The 27,213-nt window shown below is 37.4% G+C and overlaps 1 protein-coding gene across 19 annotated transcripts in view; it reads left to right on the top strand.

The window, feature by feature from the left end:
- Positions 1-27,213, top strand: part of SYNE1 (spectrin repeat containing nuclear envelope protein 1) — a 503,306-nt gene that overhangs the window by 157,117 nt on the left and 318,976 nt on the right. For all 19 annotated transcript variants that reach the window (XM_024997066.2, XM_024997067.2, XM_059889951.1 and 16 more), the window contains 11 exons: positions 5,803-5,915; positions 6,461-6,629; positions 12,833-12,929; positions 13,633-13,835; positions 15,688-15,852; positions 16,320-16,472; positions 17,501-17,644; positions 19,990-20,163; positions 23,070-23,228; positions 23,522-23,686; positions 25,373-25,507. In XM_024997066.2, coding sequence (XP_024852834.1) covers positions 5,803-5,915; positions 6,461-6,629; positions 12,833-12,929; positions 13,633-13,835; positions 15,688-15,852; positions 16,320-16,472; positions 17,501-17,644; positions 19,990-20,163; positions 23,070-23,228; positions 23,522-23,686; positions 25,373-25,507 — 1,677 coding nt within the window. The remainder of the gene's footprint in view (positions 1-5,802; positions 5,916-6,460; positions 6,630-12,832; positions 12,930-13,632; positions 13,836-15,687; positions 15,853-16,319; positions 16,473-17,500; positions 17,645-19,989; positions 20,164-23,069; positions 23,229-23,521; positions 23,687-25,372; positions 25,508-27,213) is intronic.

Raw genomic sequence — 27,213 nt, 5'->3', positions numbered from 1 at the left:
AGACATTTCTCCAAAGAAGACATACAGATGGCTAACAAACACATGAAAAGATGCTCAACATCACTCATTATCAGAGAAATGCAAATCAAAACCACTATGAGGTACCATTTCACGCCAGTCAGAATGGCTGCAATCCATAAGTCTACAAGCAATAAATGCTGGAGAGGGTGTGGAGAAAGGGAACTCTCTTGCACTGTTGGTGGGAATGCAAACTAGTACAGCCACTATGGAGAACAGTGTGGAGATTCCTTAAAAAACTGGAAATAGAACTGCCTTATGATCCAGCAATCCCACTGCTGGGCATACACACTGAGGAAACCAGAAGGGAAAGAGACACGTGTACCCCAATGTTCATCGCAGCACTGTTTATAATAGCCAGGACATGGAAGCAACCTAGATGCCCATCAGCAGATGAATGGATAAGAAAGCAGTGGTACATATACACAATGGAGTATTACTCAGCCATTAAAAAGAAAACATTTGAATCAGTTCTAATGAGGTGGATGAAACTGGAACCTATTATACAGAGTGAAGTAAGCCAGAAAGAAAAATACCAATACAGTATACTAATGCATATATATGGAATTTAGAAAGATGGAAACAATAACCCGGTGTACGAGACAGCAAAAGAGACACCGATGTATAGATCAGTCTTATGGACTCTGTGGGAGAGGGAGAGGGTGGGGAGATTTGGGAAAATAGCATTGAAACATGTATAATATCATGTATGAAACGAGTCGCCAGTCCAGGCTCAATGCACGGTACTGGATGCTTGGGGCTGGTGCACTGGGATGACCCAGAGGGAAGGGAGGGGAGGGAGGAGGGTGGAGGGTTCAGGATGGGGAACGCGGGTATACCTGTGGCAGATTCATTTCGATATTTGGCAAAACTAATACAATATTGTAAAGTTTAAAAATAAAAAAAAAATTTTAAAAAAAAAAGAGCTGAGTGCTGAAGAATTGATGCTTTTGAAGTGTGGTGTTGGAGAAGACTCTTGAGAGTCCCTTGGACTGCAAGGAGACCCAACCAGTCCATTCTAAAAGACATCAGCCCTCGGTGTTCTTTGGAAGGAATGACGCTAAAGCTGAAACTCCAGTACTTTGGCCACCTGATGGGAAGAACTGACTCATTTGAAAAGACCCTGATGCTTACTCCTTGGAAGAAATAGATAGCATATTGAAAAGCAGAGACATTACTTTGCCAACAAAGGTCCGTTTAGTCAAGGCTATGGTTTTTCCAGTGGTCACGTATGGATGCGAGAGTTGGACTATGAAGAAAGCTGAGCGCCAAAAAATTGATTTGACTCATTGGAAAAGACTCTGATGCTGGGAGGGATTGGGGGCAGGAGGAAAAGGGGATGACAGAGGATGAGATGGCTGGATGGCATCACTGACTCTATGGACATGAGTTTGAGTAAACTCCAGGAGATGGTGATGGACAGGGAGGCCTGGCGTGCTACAATTCATGGGGTCACAAAGAGTCGGACATGACTGAGCAACTGAACTGAACTGAACTGATGCTGGGAAAGGTTGAAGGCTGGAGGAGAAGGAGATAACAGAGGATGATATGGTTGGATGGCATCACTGACTCAATGGACATGAGTTTGAGTAAACTCTGGGAATTGGTGATGGACAGGGAGGCCTGGCGTGCTGCAGTCCATGGGGTCACAATGAGTCAGACACGACTGAGCAACTGAACTGAACTGAACTGCATGGGATGATCAAATTTTCAATAGATTTATGGGAAGTCTAGTTTTATTCAATAGATACTTGTTAGGATATACAATTAATTCTCAAACAAAATTCTAGGATATACAATTAATTTTAGAGCAAAATTGTTGGCTCTGATTTTTAATATGTTGTCTAGGTTTGTCATAGCTTTTCTTCCAAGTAGGAAGCATCTTTTAATTTCATGGCTGCAGTCACCATCCACAGTGATTTTGGAGCCCAAGAAAACAATAATTAATTAAGCAGTTAATAACTTGTAAAGACTTCTGTTCTGGAGTCTATTTGTCTGATATTGATGCACACATATGAGACTTCTTTTATTAGAATTTGCCTGGCTTGTTGTTTTCTGTTGTATTAATTTCAACCTATCCTTGTTCTTCGTGTTCAGGAACATCTCTTTTAAAAAGCAGATAGTTCTGTTTGTCTAATCTGACAATCTCTCACTTTCCATAAGCAAATATGTATTCCATTCACATTTATTTATTTTCAGCTTTTATTTTTTTATTTTTATTTTTTAATTTTATTTTTAAACTTTACATAATTGTATTAGTTTTGCCAAATATCAAAATGCATCCGCCACAGGTATACATGTGTTCCCCATCCTGAACCCTCCTCCCTCCTCCCTCCCCATACCCATCCCTCTGGGTCGTCCCAGTGCACTAGCCCCAAGCATCCAGTATCGTGCATCAAACCTGGACTGGCAACTCGTTTCTTACATGATATTTTACATGTTTCAATGCCATTCTCCCAAATCTTCCCACCCTCTCCCTCTCCCACAGAGTCCATAAGACTGTTCTATACATCAGTGTCTCTTTTGCTGTCTCGTACACCGGGTTATTGTTACCATCTTTCTAAATTCCATATATATGCGTTAGTATACTGTATTGATGTTTTTCCTTCTGGCTTACTTCACTCTGTATAATAGGCTCCAGTTTCATCCACCTCATTAGAACTGATTCAAATGTATTCTTTTTAATGGCTGAGTAATACTCCATTGTGTATATGTACCAAAAGTCTACAAATAATAAATGCTGGAGAGGGTGTGGAGAAAAGGGAACCCTCTTACACTGTTGGTGGGAATGCAAACTAGTACAGCCACTATGGAGAACAGTGTGGAGATTCCTTAAAAAACTGGAAATAGAACTGCCTTATGATCCATTCACATTTATTTATAATTACTGATATATCTGAATTTGTTTCTACCATTTCCTTCTATTTGTGCTACTTTTTCTTTCTTTTTTCCCCTGCATTCTTCCTGTTTATAAGTTGATGGAAGGAATTTTTAAAAAAATTTTTTAATTAGAGGAAAATTGCTTTAAAATGTTTGATTGAGGGGTTTTGTTGTCGTTGTTGATTTGCTTGCCTATTTTTCTTATACCATGTTTTCCCTCAAACTGTCTTCAAGTTATAAACTGTAGTTGTGTAACGTGATTGTCCTTGAAATTATACCATAGATACTTAATGAAATTGAAAATCAATGTCTTGACCTCCTTTTAATCCATATAAGGAATTAAGAACACTTTAACCGGGTCCTACTCTTCTAACTTGCAAACTGTTATTGTCAAGTGTTAAATTACTCACATTTTTCTAACACTGTGAATGTATTGTTTCTGCTGGTTCTCACTCATGGTAGCGTGTCTCCTGTGTTTGGCAATATTTGCATTCTTCCTTTTGTGTTTGCATTTGCTGTCAACCAGGGACACATCAGCTCTCTTCGAGGGTTCTGGCTAAATGTTGAGTTCTCACCTTCAATATTTCTCACATTATTCAAGTTCCAAGACTTGCACAGTGTTGATATTTGTCCAGGACAATCAGCTTTTTTATATATATATAAATTTATTTATTTTAATAGGAGGCTAATTACTTTACAATGTTGTATTGGTTTTGCCATACATCAACATGAATCTGCCACGGGTGTACATGTGTTCCCCAACCTGAACCCCTTCCACCTCCCTCCCCATACCATCCCTCTGGGTCATCCCAGTGCACCAGCTGTGGTACATATACACAATGGAGTATTACTCAGCCATTAAAAAGAATACATTTGAATCAGTTCTAATGAGGTGGACAATCAGCTTTTTCAATGATTTTGTTCATAGGTCTGTGATTCAGTTTTGGGTCATGTTTTACTGAAAATGGGAGACTTAAAGGTTTCACTTACTTCCTGTGAGCCCACTAGTGAACTAAAGTCATACGCTGTGCTCAGCATCTGGTTGCTTTGTAGTGAGACAGCCTTTCAGAGGACCCAGCAGCATTACAGCATCTGTATTCTTTTGTCACATGTAAAAATGTTTTTGTTTGTTTTGATTTCTTGTCAAGATTTTTTTCAAGTCATTAGATATAGAAAACTACAACAGGGAAAGCTTCTTGGAAGACAACTGGACATTTGGAAATTCCAATAGAGTCACAGACTCCCACCCATACATTAACATGTAGTCACACAGAACAAATAAGAGGTGGGAGTGGTGGTGGCTCTAAACTTGCCCTGAAGTCATTTGGGGGAGTTTTGGTCAAGATATAAGCTATAGAACTGTGTCTACAGGTTAAGAAGGAGGCAGACAAGTGATTGAAATACTCAAGGCAATAGCTACTCTAGGATGGTCCGCTGTTCTCTGTGATCAGCTCTGAGATGTCTGTGGTGCCCTCCCACTGGGAACAGGGAACTTGTGAATATCTGTGCCATTACCTACAGACTCAAAGCATCTCAGAAGGTGATAATAGCAAGTACATATCAAGATAGAAATAGTTTGGGGCTGGAATTTTTTTTTACAATGTAACAAATAACATCCTCTGAACGAAAAGAAAATTAATCCTTTATGTTAACAAACACATATGACTTTAGCATCTTAATTTATATATGAAAGCATTCATTTGTACCTATCAAGTGTCTTATGTTTTAGGCTGTTTTCTTGCTTCTATTTTCTCTGATTAATCTACTAAATCTTAGTGGGAAACACTATTAGTTAATTAATTTAAAAAATATATATATATGTTTTTATTTGGCACATCAGGTCTTAGTTGCAGCACGTAGGATCTTTGGTCTCTGGTGTGATATGCAGGACCTTTAGTTGTTGCAATAGGGATTTAGTTCTCTGACCAAAGATTGAACCCAGGCCCCCTGCATTGGGTGTGCAGAGTCTTAGCCACTGGACCAGCAGGGAAGTCCCAAAAGAGTGTTGATTTTTCTAATTCATTCTGGTAGGTTAACGTATCTTATTTTTTAGTGAGTGACAATCTGTTGGCTATTTACTCTGCTATTGAGAAACCACCTAAGCTCTAGAAAATATGGCATGAATCTGCTTTCACCTCTCTCCTTCTTTGCTTTTATGTGAGAAATTAGCTAGGAATTGTGAAGGACATGTGAATCTTCATATAAATATATCTTCTGACAATGAAAAACTCAGAAAACAAATCTAAATACATTATGAAAAGTTTTTGGAGTTCTGTACAATCTAGACAGAATCTTTATAAACATCACATTTACTCTTCCCACTGTGATATCTATGGGACATTCCCTGTGCTTGTTTGAAATCTTCTAACCATAAGAGTGTTTTCATAATATGTTGTAATGCAATTGATTTACTTTAAGATGGCAAGCAAGCATGACTTCAGGGTAGCCTGCACACACTCAGAATAAAATAGAGAATTTAACATTTTTAGTTTTACCTTTAAAGGGTTAAACTAGTTGTACCTAGTTTTAAGCTTTGGAAAACCAATAGATTCAAAATCAGGGAAAGAGAAAAATGCTAACATTTATCGTTTATAGCACTAACTACATCTTCCTTTGGACCATGTGCCTTTAAAATGTCTGAATGCATTGCTGTGCAAGTGTCATGTGTGTTTAAAAGATGCCATAATTATTAGCTACGGCTCTAGCACAGGGCCTTATGGACAAGCACCCAGGCTCCTGTACAAGGTAAAAGCCTGTGCTCTGCAGCAAGCCGCGTATGGCTGTGGCAGCACCATCAAATTGTTGAATACATTGACTCATCCGTGCAGGCTGAAAATTATGCTTCTTAGCTTCCTGTGAACATGTTTCTTCATTTTTTATTTTTTTAAAAAAATTGTATCTTAGGATCTGCTTCAAAACACAGATGCCCACAAAAGAGCATTCCATGAAATCTACCGGACCAGGTCTGTGAACGGGATCCCAGTGCCGCCTGATCAATTAGAGGACATGGCCGAGAGGTAAGAGAATGTCTAATTTTGAATGAAGTGTAGTTAAAAGGCTCGGTGGATGCTTTTTTTCCATGTCTTTTCTTTCTGAGTTAATTTTTTTTTTTGTACCTAGATGCTTGCATTTGGTACATAAAAACTGGGTTCCCATAGCATATGCTGAGAATGCCAACGTTCTAATACATGATTAGTTAAAAAGAGTAAACCAGCATGTACCCACAGCCTGAAAAATCACAGAAATGGTTTCTTCAGAGGCTGTATTTTTATTCAGTACTGTGAGGAACATTATGTAATATTGCAAAAACAGCTTCTAAAAGAAACAGATGAGAGCGATCTTGGCAGGAGAAAGAACTAAATCAAAGACTTCAATCAATCGTGATTTGCCTTTAAACCCAGAGCTAGAAACCAAACCAGCTTTCCTGAGAGTAATTGATCAGCCAGAGTTTAGAAGACCTTGTGCCTGCATTTTATTTAATACTGACGTGTAACAGGTTAAGTAAGCCCCATTCTGTTACTATTAGTTACATTCTGTAAATTCTCTGGTGTTTTGTTTCTAGGTTTCATTTTGTTTCCTCCACATCAGAGCTACACTTAATGAAAATGGAATTTCTAGAATTAAAGTACCGTCTGCTCTCACTGCTGGTTCTTGCAGAGTCAAAGCTGAAGTCTTGGATCATCAAGTATGGGGGGAGAGATTCAGTGGAGCTACTTCTGCAAAACTACATCGTAAGTCTCCCTGCGGCTCTGACAGAGGTCAGAGGTCCCCTGGGTTTAGTATCTAATACCTTCCAGTTTATTGGACATTGTTACTTTTATCTTGAATTTAAACCTTAAGTTACCAGTGTGTAAAATGGGTTTAGTGTAAATCTGTGAGCTTTTCACAGCAATCTGAAATATACACCTGTATTCTTTGGAGTATAAAATGTTTTGCAGCTTTAATCATGTTGAACCAATTTTGATGAGCTTTCTTGCTTAAAAAAAGAAAGTTTTTGTATTGCATACAACTGATTGTGAGCTCACTACTGAAGCTGACTTAAAATACTTAAACATTTTAAGCTTTCTAAAATCCAATCATGAGTAGTTTAGGACAATTCTCAATTGTTCAGTGGGAACTAATTTTTTTTTTTTTTTAGATTAGTTCAAGCATGCCTTGTTTATGGCCATGCTGTGAGTTTCATTACTTCCTGTGTGCGCCTAGGAAAAGTAAAATTTTGTCTGTGAGCCTGTAAGAACTTAATTTTTGAAGAGTATTTTCTACTTTGGGCTATCAGTATAGATAATCCTGTATGTACATAGACGAGTAGCCCTGCATTAATGAGGGAAGTAGGCCCTACTGTAGTTTCCATTTACATGTAATCAGAGAATTAGAATTATTAACAGGAGTTTATTTCTCTTCAAGATGCTCCTCAATTAATTAGCAACACAGATATGCTCACAAAATCAATAGAACATCTCAGTCCTTTGTTTCATTTGTATATATTTAGAAGTTCTAACCGATAAATTAATTCATTTAAAATATAAGCCCATTTCTAACCTGACTAGTCTCAGTGGTTCTGTTACCAACATGACTGAATATTTATTGAATCACATTTTTACTGAAGTATGCTAGAACCATAATATATTTTGCTACATTTTAATGTTATTTTCTACATGCTAAATGAATAACATGCATTTAAAAAAATTTAACAAGTTTGCAATAAAAATATTTCTCTAGATTTACTATAATTTTCTAGGAAACATTTGTCCAAAAATGTGAAATATGTGACAATATGTTGTTCCCTTATTCATTTTGAATGATTTTGGAAAGTAATGAGAAATCTGATTTTCTTTTTAACTTTGAGCATTTACATTAGTCCTACAAATATTAAATACAGATATACATGTATATTTTCTGGTTTAGTCATGTCAAATGATATACTCTGAGCTCAGTAGATAATTATTCAGGATCCATCTTTGTTCTCGCTATTTAAGGACAGCCGATTAGATTGAAATGCCTAATGAGACTGTTTCACCAGGTTAATGTTCCAACACAAAGATGTTAATAATTCTCGTTGAACTTCTCACATGAAGCATATGTAGCTAAAGAATTATGATTAATGATAAAAAATCAGTACTTTCTACCTACTTCATAAATAGACATTCACTGAGCTGATAATTTTAAACTGTTTTGTAATGTGACTCGCAAAATTATTTGTAAGATTGCTAATAACTTTATAAATATAGCGGGCTTTAATGAATACTTCCTGATATTCTTGTTCCCTGATGAAAGATATGTATTTATCACCTAAGCTATTCCAAAAGAGGTTTAAGATATTCATAGTTCAGTAGTTTTAATAATTAGAGGATGTTGGATATTTTCCACGTGCCAAGTGCTTTACATGTGTCATCTTCCATCTCAAAGATGACCCTATGGGCTCGGTGTTCTCACATTGTTTCATTGATGAAATGGGACTTTTGAATGTTCAAGTCTCATGCTCCAAGTGGCATAGTTAATAAGAAGTGGAATCTGGATTTGAATCCACATCTTTCTGCATCAAAAGCCTTTGTGTTTATGAATTTTATGAGAATTCCCAGGTGACACTAGTGGGAAAGAATGCGCCTGCCAATGCAAGAGACATCAGAGGTGTGGGTTCAAGCCCTGAGTCAGGAAGATCCCCTGGAGGAGGGCATGGCAACCCACTCTAGTATTCTTGCCCGGAGAATCCCACAGACAGAGGAGCCTGGTTGACTATAGTCCTTAGGGTCACAAAGAGTCAGACATGACTGAAGTGACTTAGCATGCACTGAACTTTACTTTCTAACAAATTAATTGGCTGGGAAAAAAATTGTTTTTAAAAGCTGGAAAGCCCAAATAATTGAAATGATATTCTGTAGCTCAGTGAACTAAAGAATGTCATTCACATAAACATCAGTTCCATTTAATGTTGGTCCGTAATTGACAACATTTAACATTTCCATGCTGAAGCCTGTTAGTTACTCTTATACTATAATAGGCAGCATGGTATTGAGGCAGGGTGTGGTTGGATTCTTGGGGAGATTTTTGGGACACACTGGATTATTCAATGTGGCCACCAGTGACATAGGATTGTGTTGGATCAGGACTCAGCTCCTCACTACCTATGTGACCTTATACATAACTTAATGTCTAGAAGACATACTCTTTTCCAAAATTTTAACAATAACAAGAATTCTTCTAAGGAACAAAGACTGACACTTCATTTTTTTCCTTCTATCTCACACGCCACAGAGCTTCTCTCATTCTTCTGGAGTTTTCGGGAAAATCATTCTCTTTAGAAGAGACTGTTTCAAAGTGCATGAAGATTTAAAAAAAAACAAAAAAAACATAAAATCAGTTTCTTAAATATAATCCTTTACTTGGTTTCTAAAAAAACATTATTGTAATGAGCCATATGCCGCTACATCATCAAATAAGCAAAGTAATATTTGGGATATAAGATTTTCATAGTTATCTTTTCCTTCATCTGAATTCTCAATTCTATTCTATTTATCTGCAAGAAAAAAAAGATACTTTTTTTAAGAGTTGGGAAACTAAAGAATGTGTTTCCTCCTTTAAAAGGTGCCTCTTTTAAGAGGCACTTAGGTACACAGCCCCTAAATGCTCAAAGAATTCTTAGAAAATATTAATACTTCACGAATGCTTGTTGACTAAATTAGGCCACAGGATCCTGGTAAGAGATTACATACTGTAATGTAAATAAGAAGATGATTGGTTTGGATCGTGATGTCAGAACTGTTCATGACATAACTGTGTTACTTAACACACGCTCCAATTTTATAGTGAAAGAAATGAGACAGTATTTCACTTTCACATAGAAGAAAAGCTCTTGGAAGTGTAGATAAAGTGAATGCAGCCTATGCAATATGAACATTTAGTCTAATATTTGTAATGATTTTATTAAAGTCAATAGGCAGTTCTAAAGAAAGTACTTCTCACATCTCAGTTGATTTTTTAAAACCTTAAATTGTCTGGTTTAGCTCTCTTTGAGTGAAATTCATGAGCTTTGTAGTTATTATATTTCTCTTTTCATAGTAGAAATTTACTCCCTTCCAATTCTTTGAATTTTGCAGCATAAAGAAATAGCTTCCTTTTCTTGAAGTGCCATCAACTTTAAAAGTCCTTTGACCAACACAGCTTATTTGTTGAACTTGATTTCCAAATGTAAGCTGTATTAAAAAAAATAATAAACTAACCCCATCACTGGTATTTTAAACACACATTTGTGCTTAATTTGGCATTCTTCTGAAGACTTGGTCTAGATGGCTCACAGCAAAAAAGGGAGTTAGCAGTCCTCCTGCTGAAGTGATTCTAATAGACAAAATAATTCATGTTACTAAGTGGAGTTACTCAGGACTCAGAAAGAAAGGGCAGAAGTAAGTGAAACAATTTTAAAACTAAAATAACAAATAAGGCTTCCTCCTCAAAAATTTATTATTTAGTTTTCCTCCTAGTTGTTCAGTAGCTAAGTCATGTCCAACTCTTTGCAACCCCATGGACTGCAGCATGCCAGGCTTCTCTGTCCTTCACTGTCTCCCAGAGCTTGCTTAAACTCATGTCCATTGAGTCGGTGATGCTATCTAACCATCTCATCCCCTGCTGCCCCCTTCTCCTCCTGCCTTCAGTCTTTCCCAGCATCAGGGTTTTTTCCCAGTTAATTGACTCTTTGCATCAGGTGGCTGAAGTGTTGGAGCTTCAACTTCAGCATCAGTCCTTCCAGTGAATATTCAGGGTTGATTTCCTTTAGGATTGACTGATGTGATCTCCTTGCAGTCCAAGGGATTCTCAAGAGTCTTTGAAAGCATTAATTTGTCACTGCTCAGCCTTCTTTATGGTCAAATTCTCACATCCGTACATGACTACTGGAAAGACTATAGCTTTGACCACATGACCTTTGTCAGCAAAGTGATGTCTTTGTCCTTAAGGAAAACTCAAAAGTACTTTAATGAATTTCTACATTTATAATATTCTTAAAACATTCTTCTCCCCACCCATACCAAAAATTAAACTGGAAATAACTTTTCTCTCTTGTTCATTTATAATGAATTTGTAAATCACTCTAGCAAAAGCATGTGTATGTTTTAATGTCCGATGTAGGCACTGCTTTCCATTTATTTGACACTTTGAGCAATTGTTTTCCCATTAGCTCCTTGAAATTGGGTCCAAACTAAATGGAGACTATTTTTTAAAACTTTGCTGAATATATTTGTTTCTTCAGTTTCTTACCAGGTCTTGAAAATTAGGTGTAATCATCCATGTTTGATGAAATCAGGACCTACTTATTTGTGAAATTATTCAAAGTTTAAATTCCATTAAATTACTCTTTCTCCATTTGGGGAGCAGGCAGAGGTTAAGGGAATAGGACATAAGGCTAAATAATGAGCTAACCAATTCTCAACAAAAACAAGAAAGCCTATTTCACTTATTGGGTAAGGTATTCATCAGGGAATCCCTCATTCCAGATAATTCGCAGCTTTATTCAATATACCCATGAAGAATAGTTACTATGTAGTAAATTCAAACATAAAATAGTATGAAATGTATTATATGTAACTTTTTAAATATAGTCGTGAAATGCTATAAATTTCTATGAATAAAATCTAGGGACGCCTATGAAATTGTTGTATGAATAGTTTTGCATCTGCTCACAAGCATTTTGCATCTCCACATTAAGCATTCATCAGCATCCTATTCAGAACTTCAGCTAGTTTTTGAAGACCAATTTTATATTCTATAGTAGTGACACAAAGTATTTTACTGAGTTTAAATCATAGGAACTAATTACAGTATTAAAAGGAATTAAGAAGCCTTTGGTAATATGTTGTTATCTATAATTGCTTTAATTTTCTACTTTTAGAAAAGTAGGAATAATTTTTGAAACAGGAATTATTTCATATTTCCTGGAGTTAGCAATAATAAAAATCACCTGTGTGTCTTCCATTAGTCTCCATTTGCTTATAGTAACTCTAATGCATACGTAAATTGCATACAGATGTTTTAGATATAAGGGCTCCCTGGTAGCTCAGCAGTAAAGAATCCACCTGCAATGCAGGAGACGTGGGTTCAGTCCCTGGGTTGGGAACATCCTCAGAGAAGGAAATGGCAGTCCACTCCAGGATTCTTGCCTGGAGAATCCCATGGACAGAGGAGCCTAGCGGGCTAGTCCACAGGGTTGCAAGAGTTGAACATGACTTAGCAACTAAACCACCACTGTATTAGATATAGATGTATCTTATCTTTAATTTTTCTGCTGAGGCTTCCCTGGTGGCTCAGAGGTCAAAAAGCATCTGCCTGCAATGCAGGAGACCCGGGTTCGATCCCTGGGTCGGGAAGATCCCCTGGAGAAGGATTAATAAAAATATGAGAAGATGGATAACATGGATAGGATGTATGATTATTTAGCAATTTTCTACTTGGAAATATTTTTGTATTTACTTTTTAAGAAAGTGTGCCTTGTGCCAGTTATTTATACTCTGAGATACCTCAGAATCATCATCCACCAGAATTATTGTTCAAAGAGCAACAGAATCCCACAGCTAAGACCCAGTGGGACACTTTCAAATGTTGTTCCAAATTTAGTGCTTTCTAAATGTTAGCCCCACATACTCTGGAGAAGCTTCTGTCTCTTCTAAAAACAAACCCTTGGGTGGAGAAGAAGTTTACACTTTTTCTCAATCTCAATATTTTCTCAATCTAGGGGTGAATTAGAAGCAAAAGTGGGGAATAAAGTTATATTCTCAGGAATAATCAGGTTATTTATTTATGGCAGTTGAATTAAGTCGATGTTTTGAAGAAAAGTGAGGTTGGTAAATTTGGGTAACATAGCCACATACCTGCACTGCAGAAGACTGAATTTGGCATGTCTGCATAAGCCTATATTAGTTATCACCTAACCATTCCCTCTTTTTTCTAGTCTTTTATAGAAAATAGCAAGTTCTTTGAACAATATGAAGTGACATACCAGATCTTGAAACAGACAGCAGAGATGTATGTCAAAGCTGATGGTTCAGGTAAAACACAGAATTTGTTGTAGTATTGAATACAGTAGAATTAGAACCTACGTGTATCTGTACGATTAAACCAGTTTTTCTCTGCAGAATCGTTGTGTGACCATGCCATTGGCCTGAAAAGTCATATTGGATTCAGTTCCCTTGACTTTGTGTTATGCCTTTCCTGTGTGTGTGTGTGTGTGTGTGTGTGATTTTCTAAGAGAAAGGAAAATAAGTTTTCACTTTCTAAATTGTAATGGTCAAACCTATTTTAAATTCCAATTGTTAAAGGCAAAATTGGACCAACCTGAATATTATAATAAAATGAATGAAAACTTAAGTTTGTGGAAAGACACAATTGTAAAATATGTCTGTTTCATTTTGCAGATATATTTCTCATATTTGCTGAAAATGAACTATAGCATTTATGATTGTACTATATATGTGTCTATCTGAATGCATATAAAATGCAAACAAATCTATGCCATCTATTACTAATATATACCATTTATCAGAAATTTTAAATATTCATTGTCTTTAATTTTTATAAATATCTATGAATAAGATATAAGGTATCCCCAACATTAGCTGAATGTGATTCTAACATTACATCTGTTAAATTTAAAATCCTAAGAAGAATCATGAATGCCCTCCAAATAGACCCTAGAAAAAAGGTGTGGTGGATTTAAAATATAAAACAGGGATTATAACTTATCTGTTTCAGTGGAAGAAGCTGAGAATGTGATGAAATTCATGAATGAAACCACTGCCCAGTGGAGGAACCTCTCCGTGGAAGTCAGGAGTGTGCGAAGCATGCTAGAGGAAGTCATCGCCAACTGGGACCGATATGGCAATACCGTGGCTAGTCTTCAGGCTTGGCTCGAGGATGCTGAAAAAATGCTAAATCAGTCAGAACATGCCAAAAAGGTAAGACTGCTACTTACAACTAACAAGCACAGGCGAATTTGGAAATAGGTGACTTTCACAGCAAACTTCTCTAGGGAGTGTTGTGTGTTTGCATACATATCACACAAATCCTGACTTTGCCTTAAACGCTGCACTTTCAGGTTAGTAAATTATTTTAGACCAAGAAATGTTCTGCTTTTAAAGCTTAACATTAAGACAGTATTGGACTTTTGCATTCAGAGAGCCGTAACTGATGGAGGGGCAGCCAAACCCAGTGGGCAGCAGAGGGCGCTATACGCACAATAAGGTCTATGACTTAAAGGGCGCAGCTTCTGGATTTCCTAATTTAAGAGAAGATGAAAACAACTTTGGGCTTCCCAGGAATTCACCTGCTAACGCAGGAGACGCAGGAGACCCGGGTTCGATCCCTGGGTCAGGAAGATCCTCTAGCGAAAGAAATGGCAACCCATTCCAGTATTCTTTCCTGGAAAATTCCATGGACAGAGGGGCCTGGTGGGCTACAGTCCATGGGGTCGGAAAGAGTTGGATAAGACTGAGCGACTGAATGCTGATCATTTAAAACAATTTTGGCTAACGTAGCCCTAAATCTGTGTGATGGCATTATACAGATTCAACAGATGGGTCACCACATGTTTGTCTCTCTGGAAGTTTGTTTTTGGATTTTATCCACTGTCATTCAAGGTCTTCTTCTGGGTAGGAGTGATTTTCTTTCCTCCAGTTACAGGTGTGTGCAAGAATTGCTGTCTTTAATATCACTTACATTAAAATATCACATGAAATGGACTGATTTCCGTATATATACTTCTCAATGGGAGTCTGGTATTTTCTCATGGAAAAACAACTTTTATGTAAAACATTAAAATGCCAGACCTCCATTGAGAGGTATAGCACTTATATTAGAATTACTGCTTGCCATTCAAGTTTGGTTCTTTGATTATTATGTTATACAAGCAGATGTATAATTTTTATATGTTTCCCATTCTATATTTCATATAGATTAAGTGCTTTCGTGTACCTGACCAACTGTAACCCACACAGATTTTGGCTTTTCTGATTAGACTGGCAGTGCCCTAGCAGATGTCATATGTGATAATTTCATCCAAGGGTGTTCTCACTGGTTTATGTAGGAAGTCCTCCCACACATGACTTGTGAAATTGATTTTGAATTATGGTGTTCTTGGTTTTCACCATGGTGCATATGTGTGTGTGTGCACACGCACACAATTTGAAATCCAGTGGAAGCTGCTCCATCATCAAATGTGTAACCCTAAATAAGGAAGGATGTCATTATATTATGTATTCTTGGCCCAGATAATGACTTTTTAAAAATTTTCCTTGAAGAGTTTATCTTCATGATTGTTAATTATCTTCATGGACTGTATTCAGATTTTAAAATTTGATTTTAATATTAAAAGTAATCAGTAAAATCTTTCTTGAGAAAGATATATATATATATATATATATATATTCCCTAAAGCTATATATTCCCTAAAATATTATACCTTTTATATGACTCTGGCACTGGTATTTACTAGCCTGAAGAATAGAGGCACAAGTCCCTTACATTCACAGAAATTCAGCTTTTTCATCTGCAAAATAGGAATAACAGAATGTGGTCATCATGTTGTTTTGTTTTCAGCAAAATATGTGGCACACATGTTCTTGTGAAAAGGCACAATTTCTAGTTCACATTTTTTAACTTAAAAATTTCCATTTTGAAAGAGAGTTAAAATTCACCTTAAAATTTGCACAAATTCTAGAACCAAGGGATTTCTCATGGTCTGGTTACTTTCATATCATCTACTAACCTTTGGTTTATGATTTACACGAGTGTGCATTGTTTCTTGTTTAGGATTTTTTCCGAAATTTGCCTCATTGGATACAGCAGCACACGGCCATGAATGATGCTGGCAATTTTTTAATCGAAACGTGTGATGAGATGGTTTCCCGTGATCTCAAACAGCAATTACTACTGCTAAATGGGCGATGGAGGGAGTTGTTTATGGAAGTCAAGCAAGTATGTTTTTCAAATATGTTTCTGCCTAGAACATGGATGGGTGTGTCATAAATGTCGTGATAAACAGTCTGTTTAGAGACTCTTTACTGTTATAGCATGGGCTTATTAAGGCAGAGTACAGATGTGTTTAGAACTGTTATGTTTCTATCTGGTCCTTTATTCTTTCCAATTTGTAATGGAGGAACATAAGAAATGTATAGTTTGATTAAGGATTATGTTGACATATGGAGCTTACTTACATGGAATGATTCATGCTTTAAATCATAATTCATTGCTTCTAGGCTAGTTCCTTTCTTCTTTTCACAGTAATTTGACTAACTTCAAGTATATCTAAAATAAGAATCAGGAATCAGAGTCTTTCCTACCACCTAAAAATTCCATATAGTATGTAGAAATGAAAGTTAAACAAGCTTCCTGAGTCTTGGCTTAATGGTTTTCTGTGTTGCCCCACTCCCTTTTCTGAACAGTATGCTCGAGCTGATGAGTTGGACAGAATGAAGAAAGAATACAACGATTGTGTTACTATCTTGTCTGATTTTGCAACTGAAGCCCATAGGAAACTTTCAGAGCCCTTAGAAGTCTCTTTTATGAATGTCAAGTTATTAATTCAAGACTTGGAGGTGAGCTGGTTTTCTGGAACATAAAGTGAAAAACCTATTCTATTGTGTAAAGAAAGATCAGTGAAGCTACTTAGGTCATTACAAGAACTGTTTCTGTGTCTCCTTGGCATCACTGTGACATGTATGCATATCCTGATTTCTGGTCTCATAAAAAAGCTATCTAAATTTTTTAAGATGTGTATTGACCATAGAGTAACTTCAAAATAGTTTTTTAATAGAAATTTTCATTTTCTACAACCGAATTATAAAGTACTAGGGAAAAACAGGTGTCTGGAGATACCTCTACATAAATGCCTCCAACAATAAAGGATTTACTAAATGAATTGTGCTATTTATATATTTTGAATACCCTGCAGCTCTCAAAAATGAAGCAGTGGAAGAATATTTAATGATATGGAAAGACTTTTCCAATATATCATTAAGTAAGAAAAGCAAAACAAAGCATCATCCTTTTTTTGTAAAAATAAAAATAGGTGTAAATACACACAGGAAAAATATTAATTTTGTTTAAGTAATTTTAGCAGAGCCTTGTGGTGGTAGGGGTGTTGGCTCTGGTGTGAGAAGACTATTAAGTTTTCATTATTATCTCTAATTTATAAATTTTTGCAATGTTACTTATTTTAAAGAAGTAAGTTGTTTCATTTTTAAAATCAGAATTGCCCCAAATTGTTAACATGTATTTACCTGATATAATGTTTACAGATTACATTAATATGTATCTTGAAAGTGTAAAGATTACTTCTGCTTATCTTTATGTTAACCTAAGGATTTATGGTGATATTTAAGGAAATTTATTTGTTAAATTCTATTCATTTTATGTATTTTCTTATATTTATTTCTATTTATTTTCTTATATCAATATATCATATATTAGTAATGAAGGAAAGTAATCATTGGACTCTCCAGAAGATTATTACAAGTATAGAGCTTTATTCAGTACATACTGATCTGTATCCATTTGTCAAATCTTGAAATTAAGAGTAAATGTATCATGTGTTAACATAGCTGTATTTCAATGATTCATGTAGGATATTGAACAGAGGGTGCCTGTGATGGATGCTCAGTATAAGATGATAACAAAGACAGCGCACCTCATTACCAAAGAGATCTCTCAAGAAGAAGCTAATGAAATGTTTGCAACCATGTCTGGGCTCAAAGAACAACTAACCAAGGTGGGAAAATATTTTTAAAGCATGAAACTCCATTCAGGACCAACATCACTTTCTGCTCGTCTTACTTTTCTGTCACTGAAGACAACTCATTCACTTGTTAGCAGATCCTGTGTTTATTTCTTATTGGGATTCTTCGTCTAGTAACTTTGTCGTGAGCTTTAAAAAATGAAACTATGGAGATGATAACTGAAGCCTTGCCTCTTTCATGTAGAGGGACTAGTACGTGTATTTTAATAGGAAGATAAGCCTCCTCTGGAAGATCAGAGGACCAGTGAGAAGTGATGAAATGGGACACAAGGGAGAAGAAGAGGAGGAGGAAGACATCATATATTTAAGTGAGAAAGAATTCCAGCATCCTCTTGTATTGGGGTGTATTGATATTGGACATACTTACACGGTCTTTATTACACCATTTCTTTTCACTTGCACAGCCACAAAATAGTGAAATTCTTCCCTCTTCATCTCACAGAGTTCACTTTGGACTTAGGATACATACATTTATGCCACTTCTGTGCAGGAAACTCAAAGAATATGAAATGACCCATAAGTCATTTCTATTCTATTGAGGGGTTCTCCTTAACAGCTTTGGAAGTTTCATTAGGATTTTTATCTATCTAAAGTTGCATTTTATAAAGATGATATTGTTCTCAAAGTCCATTTAAACTGGGTAATTAATACCTGGTTTTTTCCTTAAAAAAAAAAAAAGGAGTGATTATTTAAGTGAAGAGAAAATTTTGTAATGAAGAATTGGAAAACAAAGGGAAATAAGACAGAAAACCCTATTAATTAGAAAAGGAAATTTAGAAAGAGAAAGACCAATATGAAAATATGAAATCAACTGTGGAGAACTCATTTTAAAAAGGAATAAATGAGACAGGTAGAAATAGGAAGAATCAAGGCCATAGAAAGAAGAGAAAATTTTGTCAAACTGGTATATACTAGAATGGTAATTTTAAATCCTTTCAAATATTCAAGATTATTTATAAGGATTTGGTACAATTTGGAGTCAACATTATCAATTAGATAACCTTCAAGCAGCCTTTAGAGCTGTGTCTTGGGCTGGCACATCTCAGCCTAGCTTGGGTTTAGTGATTTAGGGCAACTTCTGAGAAAGCAAATTGCTCCTTTAGACACAGGTAAGTCATCACACTTTCTTAACTGCTGTTACATATAGCATCTTGGTAAGATTCCTTTTGTGTCCTGAGAAGATTTAGAATGTATACCAATTATTACACATGTCAGCAGATTCTCTTTATTTTGTTCAGTAATTTTAACAGAGTCCTGTGGCAACAGGACAGTGGCTTGCTTTCTATGAATTTCTCCTTCATTTGGTATATCCAAGAGCATGAGAATAATTACAAGGTAAAGAAAAAAATAAATGATCTACTAACAGATACTTAATTTCCTTTCCTTGGTTTCCAAAAGCATTGGGTTGACCAAAAAGTCCATTCGGGTTTTTTCATACCACCTTAGGGAAAATGCAAATGGTATTTTGGTCAACCCATAATACTTTGGGAGCAACTCTAAATAAAACGAGGGGGGCATGAAGTTCTTGCAAGATTGTGTGAGTTCCTGGATTCCAACAAATATGACAAAGCAGAAATTTGATGGAGATCTTCATCTTCAGGAGCTCATCATGAAGATAAAGACAATGCAGGTGTATGAATTAATAACATTAAAAAAAAAGAGAAGTAACAGATGAGAGCTGGGCCAATTCAGATGAGGGAGAACCAGCCTGAGAACCTTTGTGAATAAATTTGTATATGACAGGAGTGCTTGGTGTGAGTGGGATATCAATGGGGAAAGAGAGGCTAAGCATGGAGCTTGAAGGAGGTTAGGAGAGGCACAGGACCTCCCTGGGAGGAACGCATCAACAAGTTTGTAAGTTTGTCTAGAGTTAAGGGGTCAAGTAGTGGAGTTCTTAGAAATGAAGTTGGAAAGTCCAAGTCGGCTTAGATAATGGTCATTCACGACTGTCTTAGGTCAGATTTTGAGCCTAATGTGAAGATGGGTTGCAGAGTTCATAAAATGGAATTTGATGCCATCTGGCTCACTGACATAATTTACATGAGCAAGACCTATCCAAATGAGCAAATACATCCTATAGATGTATTTTCGTAAGAAAGCTCCGTAGCATTTACTTGTCTTAGTGGTACAATGGTAGTGCTTTTTTTACATCAAAATTTAACAATACACAGGAAATATCATTAAAGAGTATCTCTGGAGATCTGTAAGCACAAAACGACCTCATAATGAAGAAAACATTCCTGAGAGCTATGAATAGTGCCCTGAGCTTATGGTCTTTCATGGCCTTCGATGCAATTTGTGGCTTTGTTTTTTTAAAGGTCAAAGACTGTTACTCCCCACTCCTTTCTGAGTCTCAGCAGCTGTTGGTACCGTTGGAGGAATTAGAAAAGCAGATGACGGCCTTTTATGACTCACTTGGGAAAATCGATGAAATTATGACAGTTCTTGAACATGAGGCACAGTCTAGTCCTCTTTTTAAACAGAAACATCAGGTAAGGAAATTTTTCTTTCAGGAGACCTAGTTAATTGAATGCATAGGTAGTAACACTGAGGTGCATATAATGATAGAAATTCAGTGATAAGAGAAGAAAACTTTTAATAGAATAGTACTGGCAACTCAAAACAAAATCGCATGGCCAAAGATGAAAAGCCTATGCACTATAGATAGAATAAAAAATGTTATATCTCTCTATATATTTATATATAGGTATATTTACATAGGGGCTTCCCTGGTGGCTCAGTGGTAAAGAATCCATCTGCCAATGCAGAAGCCAAGGAGATGTGGGTTCGATCCCTGGGCTAGAAAGATCCCCTGGAGGAGGGCATGGCAACCCACTCCAGTATTCTTGCCTGGAGAATTCCGTGGATAGAGGAGCCTGGCAGACTACAATCCATGGGTCACAGAGGGTCAGACATGACTGAAGCGACTTAGGCATACCTGCATATTTATGTAGATAAAAATTGTATAGATAAATTTTAAATTGTATATATTTAGGTATGTACAGAAATAAATAATTGCATTCCATTTCTGTCCAGTGTCTATCATCTGCCTTATGGGATTTTTTCGCGGCTCTAGGATTAGACCGATCGACATGACCATAGCATTCTAGAAATGTATTTGGAGTGAGAATCATTCTTCTTTGTCTCAGTTTTAGCAAGCAAATCTGTATGCAGAACAGCCTCCTACTGAGTGTGACAGTTAATTGGCTTATTTATTTGGTTTATTATAAATGAACTTAAGCAACAGAGGGTGAAACTGATGGGCAAAAGGTTTGCCACTGTATTCATCAAAATAGACTCATGGAAGGAAGGCAGCATCACTTAGCAGAAAGAGCAGAGAACATCTGAAGTGAGTCAGACAGGTATTCAGATCTGATACAGCAAATTACAAAGCCTTGATTAGCTTTATTTTCTCACATTGAAAGGGGAGTGGTGGTACCTAAGTTGAGAACTTGCTGTAGAGATTACATTAAATATTCTATAATAGAACTAACACATTAGGGCACATACTCTATAACTGGTAGCAATTAACATTATTATTATTAGTAATGATAAATCACAGTGATGATGCCAATGCAGGAGATGCAAGAGACGTGGGTTTAATCCTTGATCCAGGAAGATTCCCCTGGAGATGGAAATGGCAACCCATTCCAGTGTTCTTGCCTGGAAAGTTACATGGACAGAGAAGCCTGGTGGGCTGCATTCCATGGGGTTGCAGAGTCGGACACGACTGAGCGACTGAGCACACACGCAATGATTATACCACCAAACCCTATTCTAATGGGTTCTCATTGGTTAAAGATTGTCTTTCATTTTGAAATCATAGTGCCATTTCATGTGTTCCCAAATTGCTATATGTCTCCATCAAATAATCCTTTCACAATTAAAATTGTGTTTACTATTTTTAATGATAAAATATGAGTAAGATTTTTCTAGGGCTTGCCTGATAGCTCACTTGGTAAAGAATCCACCTGTAATGCAGGAGACCCCGGTTTGATTCCTGGGTCAGGAAGATCTGCTGGAGAAGGGACAGGCTACCCACTCTGGTATTCTTGGGCTTCCCTGGTGGCTCACCTAGTAAAGAATCTATCTGCAATGTGGGAGACCTGGGTTTGATCCCTGGGTTGGGAAGATCCCCTGGAGAAGGGAAAGGCTACCCACTCCAGTATTCTGGCCTGGAGAATTCCATTGACTGTATAGACCACAGGGTCACAAAGAGTCAAATACAACTGCTCAACTTTCACTTTCACTTCAAGATTTTTCTAACATATGTTACTCTCTTACTTCCTAAATGTTCAAAATGAACAAGTATATCCTTACTCTGTCTTCCCCAAATAAAACAGAAATCTTGCTCTTAATATTTGCATCTACGTTACCCAAACTGGTATCCATATTACCAGTTTGAACTATTTCTTCAAAGTAATCAAGGATGCTGAAGTGCAAATGGTGTAGATTCAAGTCAAAAAAATGACTGCTTGCCATGGAGCTGAATAATTTCCATGCTGTCTAAGGCAGAAATTGCCAGGATCCCAGGATATAGTCAGGTGAAAAGGCCTATGAGTCACCATTGCTTCTCATCTGCAAATGCGTGACAACTGCCAAGTATTCCCAGGCCCACTAGTCTGCTGTCTTTTGTGTTAGAATCTGGGGTCCACTTGGTAACTCAGTTGGTAAAGAATCCACCTGTAATGCAAGAATCTGCCTACAATGCAGGAGACCTGGGTTGAGAAGATGCCTTGGAGAAGGAAATGGCAACCCACTCCAGTACTCTTGCCTGGGAAATCCCATGGACAGAGGAGCCTGGTAGGCTACAGTCCATGCAAGAGTCAGACATAATTTAGCAACTAATCCACCAACCAACCTGGGGTCCACCATTTTATTAATGAGGTTGATAGTTTGTGAACCTTAAGAATTCAAATGTTGTATATTTTAGAATATACAAATTATATATACTGCTTCAACTAACTCTGTAAAGTATAATATGCACTGGTATTAAATTTATTGAGGCAGATTATAGCCTTATATGTAGATTGATTTCATTATTGTTTTGTATAATAAATTATGGACCTGTTGGTTGGTAGAAGGAAGGCATGTACCAGGCAGATAACAATTTTGATGCTTTGTCATCCTCTTGATATTAATAAGGTAGGCATGAAATGTAAAAGATTTAAGAAACCTCAGCATGACATTTAAATGCCTTATATAAAAGGCACTGTGACTTCAGTGATTGCTTAAAATTGTGCTCTTCTGAAAAGCACCACCTCTCCATACTTTTGGTTTTACTTATTGCTGATTAAAAGCCTAAAAGCTATATAATGCTGTTAATGTTTTGTAATGGTTACTGTCATTCTTTCTTGCCCTTTTAAATACTATTGTTGTGAGTTCCCTTTTCTTGTAGGAACTGTTGGCTTGTCAAGAAAGCTGTAAGAAAGCCATGACTCAAATTGAGAAAGGCAGTCAGAGTGTTCAGAAGTTTGTGACCTTGAGCAACGTGTTAAAGCATTTTGACCAGACGAAGCTACAGAGAAAGATTGCAGATACGCATGTTGCTTTTCAGGTAGGTTCACTGCCTGCCTTAGAGACGGGGATGAGGAACATTCCAACAAGACTTTAATTACCCCATTTCACGTCTTCACTCTTGACAAACAGCTCATCTACTGAGGCTGGAAACCAATCATTTTACTTCTTCCTCTGTTATTAATTGATATTTAGAAGGATTGATTATTCTCATCATAATGACATATATTCCCTCCAAGTGTTTTTTGAAAGAAACAGTATACTTTAACAAATGACTTTTTCAACGACTAGAGATCAATATCCCATTATGATGATGATTATTTTTTAATCAAGAATATGGTAAAGAAAACTGGAGATTGGAAGAAACATGTGGAAACCAACAGCCGCTTGATGAAGAAGTTTGAGGAGTCTCGAGCTGAGTTGGAGAAGGTGCTCAGGGTCGCTCAGGAGGGCCTGGAGGAAAAGGGGGACCCGGAAGACCTGCTGAAGAGACACACCGTGAGTGCCTCCCACGTGGGCCCTTGAGGATGTGAGGACATGAGCAGGCCATCTTGGATGAAAACTAAAAAGAGCGTAATGTTCTAATACAGAGAAGGAGAGAGAGACCGGGAGAGAGAGACAGAGAGAGAGGGAAGAAAAAGAAAATGGAGGGGGAGGAGGAGGAAGGGAAGAAGGAAGGGGAGAAAGGGAGGGTAGAGGGGAAATGAGCCAGGAGAAGGAACTTGTTAGATAAAAGATCTGAAGAAATGACAGCAAAAAGAACCTCAGAAGCAGTTGATAAGCTGCCCTATAATTGCCCATTCTTGAGCCCCTGGAGTAGCAGATAACCATGGGAGAGATAATTCAGACTCTCCAAACTACTAATTCATTATTTAGCTGAAACACTCTTTCATGACCAACATATGCTTTCTAAGAAAGAAGTTTGGGGGGATGGCTAAGTCTTTGTGCTTATATCATAATTCTGCCATCTCACACATGGAATAGGTACCATGTCACTTGAAGTTTGATAGCTGATCTACAACTTGAGCCTGTATTGTGAAGCCATCTCCTTGTTAATCATACTCATTTAAATTATATCAGTATTGAGAATATGAGTAATCTCTTAAATGGTGTATGGAGATGATTCCCTCTGACAATATATACTTTTTTCCTGAAATTTCAGTGGATATTTATGCAAGCCACACTCTCAAATGATGAATGCAATGCATTTGTGATGCAGCTGATGGATTTAGGTTTGATGTCCATGACCATCCAACATCTCATTCAAATTTATACACCCCTACTCTGCTGTTCTTTCTTTTGAATCACTGTGGCTTCCCAGCATACATAATCCTAAGACTTTGTGAGATTTAGCCATGTATATTTGTGCAGGTGTTGTATTCATCTGCCCAGGCTACCATAAAAAAATAAAATAAAATAAAGACAGGTTGAGTGGCTTAAGCAATAGGAATTTATTTTCTTAGTTCTGAAAACTAAGTCTGAGATAAGGGTAGTAGCCTGGCTGGGTTCTGGTGAGGACTCTTCCTGATATGCAGTTGGTTACCTCACTGTGTCCTCACATGGCAGAGATAGGTAAAGGGGAAGATTTTCAATGTCTCACCTTGAAAAAGGTCATTAATTCCTTCATGGAAGGCCCACCCTCAGAGAGCATCACACCTCAGGTTAGGGCTTCAACATATGACTTTGATGGGATGGGACGGTGAAGAGGGGGCAACACAATTCAGTCCACAGTTTGTGTGCTTGGTGTGAATGCAGAAATGGCTCATAATGAACCAGCAAGGCCTGGAACACACTGCAGTGAGGGATTGTGAGGTTTAGTCCTGGCTTCCACTCCACTCTTCTGACTTTTACCAAAGAGGAACTAAAACTCTGTCCCTGTGGGATCAAGTTTTTAGGATCTCCCATTGACTTTCTAGAATATTCTATCAAATTTAAAAACTGGAAAGACTTTTTTCTAAAAAATAAAAAAGTCCTAGTTGAATTTCAGATTCAATGGCTTCTGATTCATCACTGTGGATAATTTTAGTCTGTTCCTGAAAACAAAATGGTAGTCACCCAGAAGGTTTGAAGAGGGCAGCAGCTGGCTAAGAGGCTTGTTTAGAAGTGTGACTACTTCACTGGTGTCTGATGCTGCCTTTTATTCTGCCTGACACTCATGACCACTCTGCCCCTTCTCCATGCCAGGAGTTTTTCAGTCAGCTGGACCAGAGGGTGCTCAATGCTTTCCTGAAAGCGTGTGATGAGCTCACTGACATTCTGCCTGAGCAGGAGCAGCGGGGCCTGCAGGAAGCCGTCAGAAAGCTCCACAAACAGTGGAAGGTGAGTTGGGACCACATGGGAAGGTCGTGTATCATGGACGAGGGAAGAGAACATGAGGGCGTGAGGGTTCAATGGTCAGAGAAATTTAGAAACCAGGGAAAGTTATCATAGCTTTTAATACCTTTCCCATGGAAAAGCTGAGCTTGAATAAAACAGGAATATGATAGAATTTTGCTTTTCCTGTGTTCTTAAAGATTTTTTTTAAATTTTCTTTTGTCTCTGCTTTTTAAAAATTTTTTAATATAAATGTATTTATTTTAATTGGAGGCTAATTACTTTACAATATTGTATTGGTTTTGCCATACATCGACATGAATCCACCATGGGTGTACACGCGTTCCCCATCCTGAACCCTCCCCGCCACCTCCCTCCCCATACCATCCCTCTGGGTCATCCCAGTGCACCAGCCCCAAGCATCCTGTATCATGCATCAAACCTAGACTGGCGATTCGTTTCACATATGATAACATATATGTTTCAATGCCATTCTCCCAAATCATCCCACCCTCACCCTCTCCCACAGAGTGCAAAAGACTGTTCTATACGTGTGTCTCTTTTGCTGTCTCGCATACAGGGTTGTCGTTACCATCTTTCTAAATTCCATATATATGCATTAGTATACCGTATTGGTGTTTTTCTTTCTGGCTTACTTCACTCTGTATAATAGGCTCCAGTTTCATCCACCTCATTAGAACTGATTCAAATGTATTCTTTTTAATGGCTGAGTAATACTCCATTGTGTATATGTACCACAGCTTTAAAGATTTTTTAAAATTTATTTTACGTGTGGTTGCACTGGATCTTCTTTGCTGCATGTGGGCTTTCCCAAGTTGCGGTGAGCAGGCGCTACTCTCTAGTTGGCAGTGCACGCACTTCTCACTGCAGCGGCTTCTCTTGTTGAAGTGCTCAGGCACTAGGGCCCTCTGGCTCAGTAATTGTGGCACACGAGCTTATTGCCTAGTGGCACAGGGGATCCTCTGGACCAGGGGTTGAACCCATATCCCCTGCATTGGCAGGCAAAGTCTTTAGCCACTGGACCACCACGGAAGTCCCGCTTTTCCTATTTTTAAGTATTATCAATGTCATTATATTACATAAGAGTATGCTTTCTTTTCCTGATTATTTTTGGGGATGGGAACATCAAGGCATTTAACTTTTTTAGCGACATTTCATAAACTCTTCCCATCTTAGTTATGTTAGATATGCTATTGAAATGACAAGAAATGTTTCTTACAATTTCAGTAGCATGGTGTATGAAATACATCATATATATATGAAATATATATTCTGTATTCATATTTCATATGAAAACATCATATATATACATTATGTATGAAAGTGTGAAAGTGTTTAGTTGCTCACTCGTGTCTGACTCTTGTGACCTCATGGACTGTAGCCCACCAGGCTCCTCTGTCCATGGAATTCTCCAGGCAAGAATACTGGAGTGGGTAGCCACTTCCTTCTCCAGGGGATCTTCCTGACCCAGGGATAGAACCCAGGTCTCCTGCATTGCAGGCAGATTCTTTACCATCTGAGCCACCATTGAAGTCCTATATATTATATATATTTGTATATAAAGTCTGCAATTATGTACTATATATAGATAGGTATATACATATATGGTCATGTATGGATGTGAGGGTTGGACTGTGAAGAAGGCTGAGCACCAAAGAATTGATGCTTTTGAACTGTGGTGTTGGAGAAGA

Source organism: Bos taurus, chromosome 9, assembly GCF_002263795.3.
Source record: "Bos taurus isolate L1 Dominette 01449 registration number 42190680 breed Hereford chromosome 9, ARS-UCD2.0, whole genome shotgun sequence".
Taxonomy (NCBI): Eukaryota; Metazoa; Chordata; class Mammalia; order Artiodactyla; family Bovidae; genus Bos; species Bos taurus.
This window is presented reverse-complemented; position numbering and strand designations above follow the sequence as displayed.